We start from the raw sequence: 19,119 nt of genomic DNA, 5'->3' as shown, positions 1-19,119 counted from the left end.
TTATAACCTCAGCTAAACTTAATAATCCTTTAGTGATCACATTAAATTTCTACATTACTGTTAAACTTCCGGGTTTCGAGAATGTTATACTAAGCCTTAATTTTAATTTTGGTTGAGAAAATGCTGGACAATGCTGTAAGAGGATAAAATTGTGTATTGAGGAGTCTAGACCCAAAAACTGCCAGCCTAGAGTAGGGAGAAATCTAGTGGAAGACATTTGATCCCGTACAACATTAAAAAACGGTTGCTTAGTATAAAACATTTCTGCTTCACTGAATTTACACTTATAAACTTTTATTTTTGACTAAACAACCTTTCATAAAGATTCTGTGTTGCTCTGTGTGTTTATGTTGGAAATCCTGAAAATTGCATGGCAGGCTCAGCATACATTTGGCATTCGGCTTTAAGAGAGAGGGAATTACACATGGGATGAAATATATTTGCTGTCAACATCTTACTACAAAGTGTTCTATTTTAATTGTCTATTTCATGTGAGAAAAATGGCCATATGGTATTAATGGAAACTTTGAACTCAATTAATTCTGATAGCACAAAATAAACTCTGGAAAGAGACGGGAAACCGATGACTGATACTAAACAGAGTCCCCATTATGGATGAATGGATTCCCCTTATGTTGGAACTAATTGCTGTAATAAATACTTTAAGATTTTAATGCATTGGGAAATACCCAAACACACGCATAAAATAATACATATATTTGTGCAAATAACACACCATATTACTGTCTCATATCATTTTACATTTAGTTAAATATACAAATTTTCAATTCTGCTTCTCAAATGACAAAAATAATACATTTCACAAAGCACAAAGAGAGAGAGAGTCCATTAGAGCCATGTAGAGTAGCAGATGACTTCACGTATTTTACTGAATATCATGCCACTGAAGAAACTGAAGTCATTTTACTGATTCTCATAGGTATTAAGGCTCAGGAACAATGCCATTAGCCATTAATCCGTAGTGTGTCTACTGTATAACTCCAGGTTTAGTAGCATTAGAAATAGCTCTAGAAATATATGTTAGTTATATCTAATAAATACCTTTATTGTACAGTAGTGTTTCAGAACCTGGAGCTTGGCCTTCAGTACTAGGACCAGTTATTTCTAAATATTGGCCTATATCCACATTGGTCTCTATCCATAATATGCCAGAACTTTATCACAATGCACTTTTCAGTAAGGGGAGCCACTGTCAACCTAAAGCACCCCCTACTGCCTATTAGAGTGCAGATATATGCCTGAACTACTGCATTTCAACAGTTGCCAATATACTGTTAGACAATGAGATAGCAGTCTATGATAAGATATGGAATAGCAAGGGGTCCATATACTATTCCTGAGTCCTTTACTGTGTTCGCCACAGGCACATTATAATTTTTATCTTTATCACCTACTATATCTTCACAATGAGTATGGTGCAGCTATGAGCAAAGTATAGCAGACTGAGACCTCAGAAAAATGTTAATGCAGATATAATTTTCTCCAAATTATTGCTGGGTACCAAGGTGCTCAGGTCTATGCACGTAAAACAAAAAACATGCACCATCTTTGCACCAGGATAACAAAAACATGCCAGATTTGTCCCAGGAACAGTGTCACACATGTTACTGAAAAAAGCAGACATGTCTTTCTTACCCTGGTTCAACCCACTTAGACTAGGTTCACATCTGCATTGGGGATTCCTTAAAGAGCCTCCTGAGTAGATTCCTTCAAAAATCCCAAACAAAAAATTTCTTCTTGGAGATTTTGGTCAAGCAAAAGGATGGGAACCATAATGGATTCTTGATGGATCCTAGTATGGTCAATGGTATCCTTCTGGCTCTGTTATAATCTGCCATGGGATGAGTTTAATCTTAAAGGGAGTCTGTCAGGTCTAAAATTCCTCAAAAAACAACAATTGTGCAGAGGCCTTTAATAGAAATGGAAATATACATGTGTTGGTACAAATCAATGAAACAATGTAGGGATAATCATCTTTTAATGGCTTTGCAAATCAGCCAGGGATGAGACCGATTTATCAAATCTGCTACAGACATTTGCAAATCCTCTGTTCCATTTCTCTGGAATCGGTGTCCAATGTTACCTCCATGATTGACATTTTCACCCTCACCTGTCTGAATCATAGTTGTCTGTTGGCAAATTTGGAAAATGAAGCCCCCCCCCCCCCGCATTTTTAGGCAATTTGCAAATTCATAAGTAGACGATTATCTCTGCATCATTACTTCATCAGTTTTAGGGCAGTGTGTTTATGTTATGTTGAAGCCCTTTTGCTATTGTTTTGGGAGGAATTTTGGACCTGTCTGACTCCCTTTAACATATTTAGTATATTGCTAGTTTTGAACTGCTAACCCTTTAAGAAAATGTTAACCCTTTAAGAAAGAAAGTGATAAAACAACAACGTACCTTTTCAGTGCCACATTCTGTGCCATCCATTGGTGGGTCCAGTCTTGTTCTACACTCTTTTTCACTCTCCAGCTTACACCAGAGTCCTGTACAAATAACATGCTAAAAAATATGTTAAAAATGGCAGGTACATATATAAAGCACATCTTTCAAAACATTGCACAATACAAAACTCTATCTTTAGTTTACTTGCTGTATGTAAATGATCTTTCTAGATTCTAGTAGGTGAATTCGCTGAGCAGAAGAATCAAAGTGGTCACGTTTTGAACAAACCCAATATGAGGACAGGGTACATCAGCTCACATCTGTCCGTAATCCTCTTCTGACATTAGAAACTTATGCACTAGAAACCACCAATTATTCAGTAGAGGATTTTAGATAGGATTGATATCATCTACCCTGTCTTCAATCTATATTGGGTGGGTTTAGCACATGACAGCCTTGACACTTTCGATATCTAAAGTACAGTTCCAGCATTGTTTGTGGTTTAGTTCCAAAGACACTTCAGACAGGTTCTCTTTAAATGTCATGCCTAATGTAACTATACTGGATAATATAATCCCTATGATATAAGGAAAGGGAATTCTCTGTTGTAATCCCATTATTGGACTTTGCTTCCTTTACAAGCAGACACAATATAACAATTACATGAAGTGCTATCACTAAGTTACTTCAGTCTGTGCTTGCCAGTCTACATGTTAGTGTAGTTTGTATTCTCTCAATGCATCAGCCAAGAAATACAGACTGTAGGGGTACCAGCCCCAACCGAATACCTAGTGAATGAAAGTGCCAGTATGTGAAATAGCTACAATATTCAATGAAGAGTCAACTAGGCACAGTGCTGATATACACTACTATCTTGCTATACAAGGTTGTGTAAAAGCTTTGTTGGAATTATCTATATATAGTGACAAAAACATCTAGGTTCATAAGATAATCATAGAAGCCTGGACTGTTGCACACATGGACACAGAGTGGCTTGAGGTGGAGTCCATGACCTCTAATATGACTCCTCCAAAATGGATTCATAAATGTTGACAGCTGATACCCCTGCTCTGTACATTTCCAGTATGTACCTGTAGGCCGGGCCCCCACTTGGTGTAAACATCTCCCTGTGGCAAAAACACTGCCAAAAAAAAAAAAAAAAAATGCAGCGTTTTACAGTCACAGCAAAGTGGATGGAATTCTGGCTAATCCCAACCCCACCTTGCAGAAAGATACGCGCAGTGGACACCCTGCAATTTACAAAACGGTTGTGGTTTTTCAAGCAGCGCTTTTTTGCAGTAGGATGCTACATGGGGCCTTAGACTTATAAAGACTTTGAGAAAATAATATTTTTGTTTCTTTTTTTTTTTTTCAGAAGAAACTGTGATTCCTCTATAACCCACACCTCACAAGACTTATAAATATCAATATTTTTTACACAATAGGCCCCTCTGTCACAAAACAACATACAGTACCAGTATTATAATTTCACACAGTAGACGAGGGGCACTGTTACAAATATTACAATAGGGCTCAAGAGATTCAGTTTATACCTGTACTATGAGAAGAACAGAACATGTTGTACCTGAAAGGAATATACAAAAATTTCTGCAACTGTCTGAATGGGTCACAATCCAAAAAAGGATGGATCGAATTAGAAAATGTCTCTCCCGATAAAGACACCTAGATACCCATCACAACAAATCCAAAACAATGAATCGTAACCTTTAAGGTATTCACAATCTCAACATTACAGTTTCTGGGTTATGTTATGAGAGAAGCATGCTGCTCCGGGAGTATTGTAATGAGTAACATTAGCAGAACAATGCACCATGATATAGTGGTGATTTATTATCACTTCAGTATTCCATCAACGTTTCATGGTTATTACAACAGAATTTCATCTGTATTTGCATTCAATGGTTTTATTTTCAGATAATTTTTTTACCCCGTAGCAAACAATAACAATTAATGGAAATACAGATGAAATACTGATCCAATACTGATGAAACACTGATGGAATACTGATGCATGCTTTTCTAAGTCTATAATGGGTGTATTCACATCAGAAAATGGATTAAACTAGACCATGCTGCATGTTTCAAAAATGGATGGAAAACCACATAAACTATTATTAGGAACAGATTCTGGTCCACAAAAAAAGATGTAATATGGTCAGAATGTGAATAGGCCCCTGTGAAGCTGGACTGAGGAAAATAAAATACAGCGCTATGTTTCTTCATCATGGGACATTAAAGAGGACTTTTCCTGTCCTTTGAAATTAGTGGTGTTATACAATGGATTCAGCTTAGCTCGCCTCTCTGATTCAGAAGTGATATCAGAGCCAAAATTAACAGCACTGATATATAACTCAGTTATTGTCAGGGGACATGAAAGGTCTTCTTTAACCTTTAAGGCCGCGTACACATAGGGCACAAGATGGTGTATTTTGGTCTGGATTTTGATGCGTCAAAATAGACCCAAAATGCGCCAGTCGCGACTGTTGCAGCTTCCGACAGTCACGGCTTCCTGCTCCAGAGTAGGCCCAAATGAATAGGCGTAGTCCGAAGGGTGCTGCCACGAGGTGGATGCCGCGGCTGAATCAGCCGCAGAATCCACCTGAAGAAAGGGCAGCTTACTTCTTTTTTTCTGCTAGTGGGAACAAACCCAGAAAAAGGTAGCAGAAAAAGAAGTGAGAGCCTCCCATTGAGATGAACAGAATGCAGAATTTTATTTCGGCTTCTGACGTAAAATTTCCTCTATTTGAACTAAGGCCTGTTTTACATCTGTGTTTGGTATTCTGTTCGGGGAGTACGCTTGGGGACCCCCGAACGAAATACTGAATGCATTAAGAAGCAGTTAGGAGAGAAACTCCATGGACCCCATAGACTATAGTGGGGTCTGTGTGCTTTCCGCGCAGTGTCCGCACAAATCAGGGGGGGTCCCCAAGCGGACGGAATACCAAACACAGATGTGAACCAGGCCTTACCCTAATTGTTTGTTCAATATTGTTTGCTGATATTATTTACTTGTAACAATAGTTTATGTAATATCTGCGTTGTTTGACCTCAACTGAAGTGACACATGAATAACCCTGATGTGTTTTTTTTTATGTGGTCCATTAAAGAGGTTACATTGCTTAGCATTTTATGACATCGTTCTGCCAAGACATGTGCAATACATACAGCTGGAGTAAGTCAATCATATTTGCTTGTGTAAAATCAATAAACAATGAAAATTTCATCCAAAAACTAAGCCGCTGTTTGCAGCCAGGACACGAATACAAGTAGATCTGTACTTTGGGGGTGAGAAAATAATATAATATCTTCAGAATGAATGTACAATAATGTTGTTGTTACTATTGATGTTACTGAATGGAAGATTATGTAGATAATCTGTTTTCCCTTAGCCCAAACAGCAGCACAAGATGGGGTATTCCTGCCCCTGTGTACTGTTAGGACAGGTGGAACTTTTAATAAACTAACAAGTTACCCTCCCATAAAAGGTCCCGGAGACCTCCCCCTCCCTGTGTTAGTCTCCAAGTACCATACAGACTCTAATTAACTTATCCATACTAAGAAAAAAGGGAGGGAGCTTTGTGCTGCTGTTTGGGCTAAGGGAAAACAGATTATCTACATAATCTTCCATTCCCCCTATGCCCAAACAGCAGCACAAGATGGGGATTTAACAAGTAATACCCCTTCTAGGGAGGGCGATCCTGACAAGCAGAGGTCAGGATAGAATAACCAAAAGACTTTGCCTTGGAAATATGCCAGTCCAATCTATAGTGCCTGGCGAAAGTCAAGTGGGAAGACCAAGATGCAGCCGCACAGATCTGGTCTACTGAGAGGGACTGCCTCTCTGCCCAGGATGCAGCCAACCTGGTAGCGTGGGCTCGCAAAAATTCTGGAACCTGCAGCCCCTGTGTCTGCAAGGCCACTGAGATGGCTTCTCTGATCCACCTTGACAGGGTAGGTTTGGACGCCTTAACACCTCTGTTGTGACCAAAAAAATTGATGAGCAGGTTTTCTGACTTGCGGAATGGGCCTGTTCGGTCCAGGTATATCTGCAGTGTACGTACAAGATCCAAACTGTGCATCTTCTCCTCCCACTCCGAGGAAGGAGAGGGGAAGAAGGTGGGCAAGGTTATAGTCTGGTTTATATTTTTCACTGACGGAACCTTGGGCAGAAAGCCTTGAACAAACCTGAGCTGGACTCTGTCTGGAAAAAAGATTGTGTATGGCTCTGATGCCGCCAAGGCCTGGAGCTCACCTACTCGCTTGGCAGATGTGATTGCCAGCAAAAAGGTCACTTTCCAAGAGAGGTACTTGAAGTCCACCTCAGTTAAGGGTTCAAATGGAGGGCCACATAGCCCTTGCAGGACCGCAGCTAAGTCCCATTGGGGGACCGGGGGCCGTACCGGGGGTCGGAGCCTAGAGGCCCCTTTCTGGAATTGCCTTATAAGAGGATTCTGAGACAGTCTGGTCCCCAATAGAGCGAATAAAGCCGAGACATGTACTCTCAAGGTGGCTGGGGACAATCCTTTGTCCAACCCTTCTTGTAAAAACTCCAGGACTGATTCAATGGCTGATGTATCACACTGCCTCCTGGCTCCCCAGTCATTAAATACTTGAGCGATCCTCTGGTAACTACGATTGGTTGAGTTCGCTCTAGAGTGGGCCAATGTTCTTAAGACGGCCTGGGACAATCCTCTGTCTCCACGTACGGTGCGGTCAACCTCCAGGCAGTGAGGTTGAACCTGTCCAGATCCTGGCAGAGCTGACTGTTTAGAGTTACCAGGTTTTGGACACACGGAAGCCTCCAGTAGGTCCCTCGACTCATTAACATGAGGTGGGTAAACCATGCCCTTTTCGGCCAGAACGGCATGATGACAATGGTCGATGTCTGGTCCTGCCTGAGTTTTGCCAACACCCTGGGAATCATTGGAATCGGAGGGAAAACATATGCTAGTTTGAAGCTCCAGGGTATCGACAGGGCATCGATCGCCAAGGGATTGCCGTCCCGGTACAGGGAGCAAAATCGTCCCACCTTGGCGTTGTGTTGGGTGGCCATCAGATCCACCTCAGGGAGACCCCATATCCTGGTGAGCTGTTGGAAAATTTCCGGGGACGGGGACCACTCGGCTGTTGTTACTAGTCCCCTGCTTAGTTGATCTGCCAGGACGTTGAGGTGGCCTTTGATATGTACCGCTGACAGCCGGGACAAATTCTTCTCCGCCCAGGAAAATATCAGGTCGGTCAACCGCATCAGGGAGGGGGACCTGGTGCCTCCTTGTTTGTTGATATATTGAACGGCCGTAGAATTGTCTGTCCTTACTCTGACAGCCTTCCCTTGGAGATGGGGAGTCAGAGTCCGTAGTGCCAGAAAAACTGCCGTAAGCTCTCGCCAATTGGAGGAGCGAGTTCTCTCCTGCTGGTTCCATCTTCCCCGTATTAGGGTCTCCCCCAGATGTGCTCCCCAGCCTGTAAGGGAGGCATCTGTGGTCAACAGGGTCCAGGAGGTCTGGACCGTGGACCTCCCGTCTTTGAGTTGGGACCACCATTGTAGTGATCGACGGGCACTGATGGATAGCTGGATAGGCTTCTGAAGTCCCAAGGGACTGTGGTTCCATACTCTCAGGATCTCGAGCTGTAAAGGGCGCATATGCCATAGAGCCCAGGGAACTGCCTCGATGGTCGCGGACATGAGACCTAGGACCTTCATCGCTGTCCTGATTGTAAGCTTTCTGGTTCGGGATAGGTGGTGAACCGCTCGACCAATCTTCTCCTTTCGAGGAGAGGGCAGGGAGATCATCATACTGAGAGAATCCAAGTTGAACCCTAGGAATTGAATCCGGGTAGATGGAACCACTACTGACTTTTGCCAGTTTACTAGCCAGCCCAGCTCGCTTATAAATGCCACTGTGATGCTCAACTGTGTGGCAAGGAGCTCTCTTGACTGAGCTTTTATCAGCCAATCGTCTAAATATGGGACAATAAATATCCCCTGGAGGCGCAGGGCGGCTATGACCGGGGCCACTACCTTTGTAAAGGTGTGGGGGGCTGAGGTTATACCGAACGGGAGAGCTGTAAACTGGAAGTGATGTAATCTTCCGTTTAGATATGTGGCAATCCTTAAATACTTTCTGTGTGGAGGATAGATGGGGATATGGAGGTATGTGTCCCTCAGATCCAAGGTGACGAATAGATCTCCTGGCTGCAGAAAGGGGAGAACCGACCTTATGGTCTCCATCCGGAACCGGACCTTGCGGATAAATTGATTTACATACCTTAGGTCGATAATCATGCGCACCCTCCGGTCGACTTTGGCACTAGGAACACGGGTGAGTAGACGCCTTGCCCTTGTTCGTCTAGAGGGACGGGTTCCAATGCAGCCTTGTCGATATACTCCAGCACAGATCTTTGCAGATGAAGTTGTTTGGTGCCCTGAAGAGGGCGGGTCCTCCTGCATCTGTCTGGGGGAAGAGAAAGGAAGCTTATCTTGTAGCCTTCCCGTATAAGCTGGAGAACCCAAGGATCCTGGATATGATGGTGCCAGGCGGTTAAATGTAAGGAAAGACGACCCCCCACCTTGGCCCTGCAGGCAAGGGGATCGTGACAGTCAGAAGGTGGCTCTCTTTTCACCACCATGGGAGGAACCTCGACCGCCTCTTGGGCCCGAGGGGCACCTACGAAATTGGCCTCTAGACATACCTCTGGAGGGGGCGTAGCCCCGAAAGGATCGTTGCCTGGATCCTGTAGACTGGGGCAGGTTCTTACCTTTTGAATCGGCCAGACCCTCCATTATCCGGTCGAGTTCACTCCCAAATAGTCTGCCTGGCTCAAAGGGTAAGGCGCATAGATTGAATTTGGAGGCGTTATCTGCCCTCCAGGGCTTAAGCCAAAGTGGGCGCCTTGCGGCGGTGGACAATGCCATGGTTCTTGCTGCCAGCTTGACCTGGTAGAAAGCCGCCTCTGAGAGATAGTCAGACATGAGGGTAATATTTGTCATGGCCGACAGCAAGTCGTCCCGATGGACCCCGGAGTCAATATCTCTCTCCAGTTTTGAGATGTCTGACCGCAGTTTAGCGACTACCTCGCTAGCCGCGATGCCCACTGAGGCTTGTGCTGAGGAAGAGGCGTATATACGCCTCAGGGACCCCTCCGATCCATCACATCCTGGAGGTTAGAGCCATCCTCCGCTGGTACTACCGTACGCTTTGACAATTTGGAGACGGCAATGTCAACTTTGGGCGGAGGGCCCCAGGAGCTAGATTGTGCCTCGGATAGGGGAAAGAGAGACCTAAAGCGTCTAGAAGCAATGAATGGGCGTTCAGGGAACAGCCATTCAGCCTCGAGCCTTTTGACCAAGTCTGGGTCCGCTGTGAAGGCTCTGAGAGAGGTAGACGGAGTCTCCTCAGTAGCCTCCCCTAACTCTTTAGCCCGAACCACTTTTAGCAGCTTGGGCATCCTATCCACCGAGAAGACCGGTTTAGTTGGGTCCAGGTTGTCCTCTTCTGAGGAAACCTCATCCAAGATTTGGAGACCCTCCATCGGTGGAAGAGAAGGAGGCGAATCCAAACGCGGTCTCTTAGATAACTGAGAGATCGAGACCTTCATCTCTCTCATCGACTCCTCGACAAATTCTCTCACCCAACCGACTACGTCACGGAACGAAGTGTCTTCTGAGGGGGGACCTCGACACCCGCGACAACATTGATATGCGTAGCCATCAGGTAAGGGCACCTCGCACTTAACACAGGCTAGGTGGCGACATTTACTGGAAGCCTTCCTTTTAGGGTTATCAGCCACAGAGGAGGAGGATGACATCTAAGGAAAAACATATTACTCATTATTTTCCTTACCTTTACAGCTTCTACCCTCAGAGCCCACCAGGGGGCATACATCACCTTTAAATGGGATTCAGAGCACTTGAAGTGTCTAGGAATTTTTCTACTTTCTGGTTGCCCAGGGAACAGTAGGAACCTGCAAGCTAAGCAGACAGGCAACCTACTCTGGGCAGACCAGGGCTAAATAGGGCGAAAGGGGGGGGCGGAGACCTGCTAGCTCCGCCCCTTCCACCCCCTCGGCCTGAGTCAAGGCTGAGGGGCACAAATTTCTTTTAGCCTAACCTGGCTAGAAGGCTGGAGAGGAGGGGGGACACTGCCCCCTTAAAATTTACCCAAAACGGGGGATGAGAACGCTGAAAAGTGCTCCCAATCCCTGGCTGCGCGGGGAAGCCGGACCGCGCATGCGCGAAAAGGATTCCCGCGCATGCGCGGGGAGAGCGGAAGTCCGCGGAGCACCCTAGCAGTGCCCGCGGCGGAAACAAAGAACTGCGGCACAAAGTTCCTCCCCCGGCCGCCGGAGAATCCCCTCAGGCGGTGGGGGAGAGCCGGGAGCGTGCGGCGCCGCAGCGCCGAAGACATAGAAGATGCCGCCTCTCACTCCCTCTCCCCCCCCCCCCGGACGCCGGAGCATGTCTACCCAGACCGGGGGAGGGGGGAGGCGCCGCACAGAAGACTAGAAAGAAGCCCCACACCCCCAGGTAAGACCAGAAACAGGGGGGGGGGCTAAAAAAGGAGATTTCCCAAGAAAAATATGTGGGAGAGGAGGAGACCTCTCCCTCCACCTGTGCTGGTAACAGGACAGAAAAAAACACAGGGAGGGGGAGGTCTCCGGGACCTTTTATGGGAGGGTAACTTGTTAGTTTATTAAAAGTTCCACCTGTCCTAACAGTACACAGGGGCAGGAATACCCCAGCTTGTGCTGCTGTTTGGGCGTAGGGGGAAAGTAAGATTTAACAATAAAAATTATTCTATGCACATGGCTAAAATCATAGCAAAATACAATGCATTTACCTTAAATAGAATTCCATGGTATAGATGGTAAAAGGGAAAGCTTAACTACTGCACATTCTAAAATGCTATGTATAAACCCTTGTTATGGTCGGGGCCCCAAGTGACATCACTGCAAAGGGAATCCCATCCACACACTGCAGAAAACTATGCGAAAAAGCTGTGATTTCCAAAACTGTGGCGGATTTGGAAATTGCAGTATGTCAATTATACCTACAGAAATGCTGGTGGTTTCCCTATAGGTTTAATGGAAGCAGAAAGCTCAGAGAGGTGTCCACTTTTTGTGAAAAGCGAAAAATCGTGATGAGTTACTAACGGTGGTTTCCCATATTGCTTTTTTTGCTGCGGCCTGCTATGTGGGGCCATAGCCTATAACAAAATCAGTCATTACCGTTAGTAATGGTTGTCATCTAAAGTAGAAGAGGCCAACTGAAAAATATCCTAAACTCACAGAAACTACTTGTTCTGTGAATGCTATTTATCCTGCAGACCACTGTTAATAGTGTGTGGTGTGCTCACAGAGCAGTATGGATACAGATTAGTAGTGGGTATTTCTCTTAAAGAGAACATTTCACCACCTCTGTCAAGTCTTTTTGCGTCATTTAATAGGTGCTGCTTCACTGATTCTGGCATAGTTGGAATTTTTTCTCTTGCCCCCATCATTGCTAAGCAATTGGTGCTGTTAATTTTGAAGCCTCATATACCATTCAGGCTCTGTACTATCAGGCGAGTGGTGTCAGGCAGGAGCAGTCAAGGGGTGTGATTCTGAGCTCTGACACTGGCTGCCTCCTATTGGAGCTATGAGCTATGTTTGGTTTGAGACTCCTTGCCTTCTCCTGCCTGACACCACCCACATCACGGTAGAGAGCCTAAGTGACACATCAGGCACCAAAACCAACTGCATTAATTGCTCAAGAGTGTTGGGGCTAAAGAAAAAATTCCAACTGCCCTGGAATCAGTGTGGTTGTACCTATGAACAGATGATAAGAGGTGGTAAAAGGTTTTTATACTGATGACCTCAGGAGGAGGGGCATGGCAATTCCCCAGAACCTGGGCTGCTGTAACAAATGATCTGTGTGGAGTCTTTATGCTGAATTACTGCAGCTCACATAGTGATCATCTATGTTGTGGATTGCTGGAAAACTCCTTTAAATTACAAAAGAAGAATTAAGAAGAATTAATAAGATTATATTATGGAATCATCATATAACAATTAAGTAATATTACTGTTAAAGGGGGTCTGTCACCAGAACCATTAATCCAGCCCCACAGATAAATAGGTTAGGGTCCCCTGAGTGCAGTTGGTACACTGCAAGAGCAGTGCTCCCAGGGTCGAAGGCCCACTCTCAGTGCACCAAATGCCTCATTTGCATAAGACTTCTAAGCTGTTTTTCTATCAGTCTACAATAGTATATATATGTATGTTGTTAGACATTGTGATTAGTTGAGTATCCCAGTGGTGACAACTGAATATGCTTGGGGGAGGTAGTAGACTACTTTAAAACCTAAAGAGCCACCAAGGATGAAATAAACAACTATAATTTCGATATTTACTACAAGCTTGAACAACATGATTTTTGAGTTTTGCACAATGTGTTAGCACAAACTAAGAGGAATGTGATAGATTAAACTCTACAACTGTGTTAAGTCATAGCATAAACTACAGAATGATCTGGAGAGAATCACAATCCAGAAAACGTTCTAATTTGGAGCTGGTCCCAGCGCCTGGAATTCACTTTCTCATCACCTTTACCGATCCAGAAAATCATCTGTTTCAGCACAGTTCATGTCCCAACACATAAAGTGCATTAGAATTGTAATGAGCTTCTCTGCATACATTACATTAGTTGCTAGATTGCTTTGGTTAGACATCATTGCTCATAATCTAAAATATGTCATTAGAACGTCATTTAATTATAACATAGTTATAGCGTCTAGCATCTGATACAGATCTGCTGATTTGGGTTACTTTACTCGTATGTACAAATGGGATTCCTGTAAAGGCTTAACAGCTTGTGTTATTTTCAATAGTTTTCCAAGATAGCACTTAGAAAATCATTGCCTTAAGAAATTACATTATAACAGATGTTACCTTTTCAGCACTGAAGTCAATACATCTGCGGCAGATAAGTATCTGTGTATCGTAGACTAATCACAAGTGTTTGGTTGTATCCAATACTATGAAAGAAATTTTCAAGACTTATCTTGCTGGAGCCATAAACCTTCTTTAAAGCACACACAACTTCAGACACAAGTGTATTTACAACATTGCACTCAGTGCTCACTTACAAGTTTCTTGATATCTGTCTTTTCCCTATTTTATCTATCCCAGCTGTACTCAGCTCATGGAAAGCGTGATAGACCGTTACTCGTCCCTCATTGCTTATAAAAGTTCTGTACGGTAAAGGTTGCCAGAACACTGTCATCAGCTCCGAATTAAGAAAACATTTTGTTTGGGCTTGGTTGTAATTCAAATGCAAGATCAACATATGTAATGTATCTTGACCCTGTCTCTGTGATAACCCCCCAGGCAAATCCCCTCATTACCTGAAAGTTCAGGGCACTCTCCGGGTGACCTATTAAACTATAAATACATCCATTTACCCCAAGCACTGTATCACATGATCATCACGTTATATAAAGTGTTGTAAGGTAAACCAGCACTTTTCATTTCCCAATATACTTCTATTACTGCCGTTTATGTCAGCTGTATGTTATTCCGGTAATATATGAGCTACCATAAATGGCAGCATGGGCTCTGATCAAGGTCTCAAAGGCAGAGGTGAAATCTAAAGCTCATGGCGTCCTTGCTCCATCACCTGGGACGCTTCCATTCAGCACTTCAGTGGCCATAAATATAAGAAGACAGTTGGACATTCTGACCACCAAAATATCTTTCTCCTTTAGAAATCCATAAACATTCATTTGTATTACTGCCAGATTGCAAATGTTTATGTCAGTGCAGCTGGGTGGGGGGATAAGCAGCCAAACAGCTTGTTGGGGTCGGCTTATCTGGGGGGAAATAATAGCAATTAGCCAAAACATCCAACTGTCAGCCGGTCACTACGTGTACTAAGATCAGTTGGCTGATATACTCTATACTGTCGATATGGAGGTTGCCAAATTAGTAGAATCAACATAAGTAAGCGCATTACTCAGACATGTTATAGGACATCAGAGAATCTGCAGTTTTATATCTAAATTGCTAACTTTTATTCATTTATAAATTTCTACATAGCATTCAAGAAAAATGTACACACAAGGAAAAACGTACATTTCAGACTGTAGAGATGTACTGTAAATAAGGAAGACTGGGCCCTATAGCAATATATACAAGGGAGCATCTTTCATAACATTACATGCCCACCATTTTATGCCAAGAGTTCCCAATGCTTTTTCACCTACCCTTTTATGATATTTATTTTGTATACTTTTTAAAAACTTTTTATTTATTTATTTTTTATTTATCTGGGATCACTTTATCCCCTATATCAGATACTGCAATACTTCTGAAATGCAGTATGTGGTAGATTATTTTCTATGTGTATTAGGCCAGGGCCTATAATATATCTATTCACGACAGCTATTAATTTGTCATGGTAACCCATTGGAACGCTGAAATTTAACCACAGGTGGGCTGAGAAGATGAAAGAGGGGGAACCCCCCAACTAACAAGATGCTGTGATTGCTAATGATTAGAGATGAGCGAACAGTAAAATGTTCGAGGTTTGATATTCGTTTCGAGTAGCCCCTCAATATTCGACTACTCAAATCGAATATCGAACCCTATTATAGTCTATGGGGGGGGAAATGCTCGTTTCAGGGGTAGGCAACATTCAATTAAATTATACTTACCAAGTCCATGAGTGAGGGTCGGGCTGGATCCGCCGAGAAGTCTTCTCCGTGCAGCTTCCCCGCGGCGTCTTCCGGCTCTGAATTCACTCTGCCAGGCATCGGGCCTGGGCAGAGCCGACTGCGCATGTCCGCACTACAAGTGGGCATGCGCAGTCGGCTCGGCTCTGCCCAGGCCCGATGCCTGGCAGAGTGAATTCAGAGCCGGAAGACGCTGCGGGGAAGCTGCACGGAGAAGACTTCTAAAGGTAGGAGAAGAACCAGCGTTGATTGGCCGACTGTATAGCATTCGCCCAATCAATGCTGGTTCTGAATTGAACTTTTCCATTCGAATAGCGAGTGGTACTCGATCGAGTACGAGTATTTCGAATACCTTAGTATTTGATCGAATACCTACTCGATCGAGTACTACTCGCTCATCTCTACTAATGATCATAGCATCTAATGGGTTAATTTGTCAATGCATTTTCCAGTTTTGGAAGCCATAAAGCAGGTACAGTTCCTGTACACGATAGAGATCTGCACTGTATTGTTATGGTGTCAAGTAATAACTATATGCTAAGAGAGACCTTAATGTTCTGCACCACGCTATTATGTTCTACTGATTGTATAGTTAATGTTCAGTGCTGTAATAGTATAGTGCAAATGTGTGGCATACTACAGCATCATCTCTGGCAGTAAATGCTTTGACTGTAGCAGATTTACCCCTTACATTCCACTACTATGTCATATGGATGAGAAGACAGTGGCAGCACCCCTTCCTTCACCACCTCCAACCCCCCACCCCCACCCCCAGAGGGATTGCATGTGGTAACCTAATCAAAGCCCTCTATTATACATAGGCATTTTATGTATGATATACTTCATACAGAATGATTGCAGTATACTGTACAGAGGATCAAGCAAACCCAGATTCAACTACCCTTGTGGGACGGCAAAACAACAAAAACAAAAAAAATAAACTTTTTTAAAGTATTAAAAATAAATGAGTAATACAATGTTTTTATTAAAAAAAATTATGTAAACAAAAAATAATACATATTAGGTATTGCCGTGTGCTTGTGTGGTATGTATTCTGCCTGTTGCAGGGCAGGTGGACTTGTGAGTTGTCTCCAGTGACTACTTATTAATGTTATACAGAATCTGAAAGACTTTTTTCGCACATGAGAGACACTAATTCTTATTATGCTGCTGAATCTGATGTGAACTTGCACTTTTCATTGCAATGAGTGCATGAAAGTCTATTTCCTGATTAATGACTGTCTGACTGCAGTGATGAGGTACCTTTGAGTCTGACCCACGACTAGATTGTGGTGCAAGCTTTAGGCTGAGGCCCTACATTGCAGAAACGCAGCTTTTTTTGTTGCAGATTTTGCGGCAGTTTTTTGAGCCAAAGTCAAAAATGGCTACAGAGGGAATGGAGAATGTATAGAAAGTTCTTATACTTCTCGCTTCTGCTCAATGCACTTCTGGCTTTGGCTCTAAAAACTACAACAAAATCTGCAACAAAATAAGCTGGGCTTCCGCATTGTGAGGCCTCAGTCTTAGAGGGCTGCCCCTAATGCAATTTCATACTGATAATCTTTGCACGGGATAGGTCATTAGTATGTGATCTGTGGGACGGACTCCCGGACTCCTGGACCTAAGCTCCCTGCATGTCCCGTTACCGTTTTCTCCCGATCATCCCAGCTCTTATAACAGCGATAACAGCAGGTAGTGACCGGGGAAAGCTTGTATTACTGTACTGAGAGGACCTGTGTGTGACGTCAGACGTCACGTGACTAGGGGGCATGTCTTAGTGCCGGCAGGACAATGCAAGAATATGGAGACGTGTGGTGTGTGTCCTAAAGTACTGAGAGGGGAGGGAGGGGGAATGTGAAATGCAGGGGGGGGGGGAGTGTGTGTGTGTGTCTGTGTGTGTCTGTGTCTCTCTCAGTAACCTAGGGGCAGAGATGGAAGGGGCATGTTGTACTGGGGCAGAGATGAGGGGGACATTAAACTGGGGACAGCTTTAGGGGGCATTAAACCATGGAGGAAGCTGGAGGTGGACCTGTCTGCCTCTAGTTGCCGCCAGTTTAATGTCACCCTCCAGCTACCCCTACGGTTTAATGTCTGCTTCTAGCTGCCCGAGTTTAATGTCCCCATCTAGTTGCCCCCAGTTTAATGTCCCACTTTATCTGCCATTCATTTATTTTTCCTCTCCAACTACCCCTACTGCTAACGTCTCCCTCCAGCTGCTCCAGTTTCATGTCCCCTCTAGTTTCCACCAGTTTAAACTGGGGCATCAGGAGAGGGACTTAATACTGTGGGGCAGTTGGAAGGGAACATTATAATGTGGGGACATATAATATACGGGTGACTGTAGGAGGATTATACCGTGTGGGGGCACATGGAGAGATGATTGCAAATGGGCAGAGTCAAAGTAGAAGTGGGTTGAACTAAATTTGCTCTCTAGAATAGTTTTAATTTCATATGCGGCCCCATGGGAAAATTAATTGCCCACCCCTGCCATAGACTATGATGGTGTGGTTTTAGCTCATTTTCCACAAAAAAAAAAAATGCAGAGAGAAAAGGGGTGGAATGGCACAAATGCAGATGTGAACTGGGCCATAGAAAAGGTCCATTCACATAGAGTTTTTTGGCAATTATTTTGGAGCTGAATCCATGTCAGAATCCACATGGAAAAAACGCCTCCCCATAGAGTTCTATGGGTTCTGCTAGAAAAAAAAAAGCTTCCTACCACCTGCAAAAATCAATGCAGTCAATGGGAGGTGGAAAATCCATGTGGAATTGGCTAAAATCCACATGGAATTAGCAAATTTCCTAATTCCTGATGCAGATTTTTTCCTCGCCAAAAAACTCAGTGTGAATGGACCCTAACAGACTGTACCATAGACTGTATGGAATGTACCAACGCAAGAAATATAAGTGGTAAACAAAAGCTAATTAAGCAAAAATAGTAATAGAAAATGATGTCTATTCCAGTTGTAAGCATTGTTCAGTAACCTCTGATTATGCCAAGCTATGAATCTGTGCCATCCCATCAAGAATGATACCCATCTGTGTACAATACAATTCCTGTCATTCAGCATTCATGGCTCCAAATATTCTGATAGTCTGGCTCTTGTTCCTGGCAGAGAACTTCAACATAATCTGGACTCACATAAAATCTACAGCTATGGAATAAGCACCACTAACTAAGGTTAAGCTTCTACTTACTTTTTATTTTTTACACGTTTGGGCTTTGTCCACATTGGACTGCTTTGTTTCCATACTTTAATGTTTGCTCATAGTTGTGGTCCATTAAATTTTCGGAAAATAAGCATGATGACACTAGTGTTTCTCTTATTCAAAAGGACTTAGACACACTGGAACAATGGGCTGAGGCGAACAAAATGGTATTTAACAGGGACAAATGCAAAGTTCTACATCTGGGTAACAGAAATGTAAAAAACATATATAGTATGGGAGGAATAGAACTAAGTGATAGCATAGGGGAAAAGGACTTGGGCATAATAGTAGATCACAAATTCAACATGAGCCAACAGTGCGGTGCTGCTGCAAAAAAGGCTAATAAAATTCTGGGATGTATTAAGACAAGCATTGAATCTAGATCAAGAGAGGTCATTATTCCGCTGTACTCTTCCCTGGTCAGACCACACCTGGAATACTGTGTACAGTTCTGGGCGCCTCAATTCAAGAAAGACATCGATATATTGGAGCAAGTCCAGAGAAGAGCAACCAAAATGGTGGAAGGTCTGCAAACCATGTCCTATGAGGAGCGGCTAAAAGAACTGGGATTGTTTAGTTTGCAGAAGAGAAGGCTGAGGGGAGATTTAATAGCAGTCTACAAATATCTGAAAGGTAGTCACAGTGCAGAGGGATCTACCCTATTCTCATTAGCACAAGGAAGTACAAGAAGCAATGGGATGAAACTAAAGGGAAAGAGATACAGATTAGACATTAGGAAAAACTTTCTGACAGTGAGGGTAGTGAGAGAG

The 19,119-nt window shown here is 43.6% G+C and overlaps 1 protein-coding gene across 1 annotated transcript in view; it reads right to left on the bottom strand.

Moving 5' to 3' along the window:
* ADAMTS19 (ADAM metallopeptidase with thrombospondin type 1 motif 19) overlaps positions 1–19,119 on the bottom strand; it is a 209,874-nt gene that overhangs the window by 67,207 nt on the left and 123,548 nt on the right. Inside the window, exon 11 of the mRNA XM_075272292.1 lies at positions 2,425–2,526. Within this exon, the coding sequence (XP_075128393.1) occupies positions 2,425–2,526 (102 nt within the window). The remainder of the gene's footprint in view (positions 1–2,424; positions 2,527–19,119) is intronic.

Source organism: Leptodactylus fuscus, chromosome 1 (genome assembly GCF_031893055.1).
Source record: "Leptodactylus fuscus isolate aLepFus1 chromosome 1, aLepFus1.hap2, whole genome shotgun sequence".
In the NCBI taxonomy this organism is placed as follows: domain Eukaryota; kingdom Metazoa; phylum Chordata; class Amphibia; order Anura; family Leptodactylidae; genus Leptodactylus; species Leptodactylus fuscus.
The sequence above is the reverse complement of the archived record's forward strand: the minus strand, read 5'-3'. Positions and strand labels throughout refer to the sequence as shown.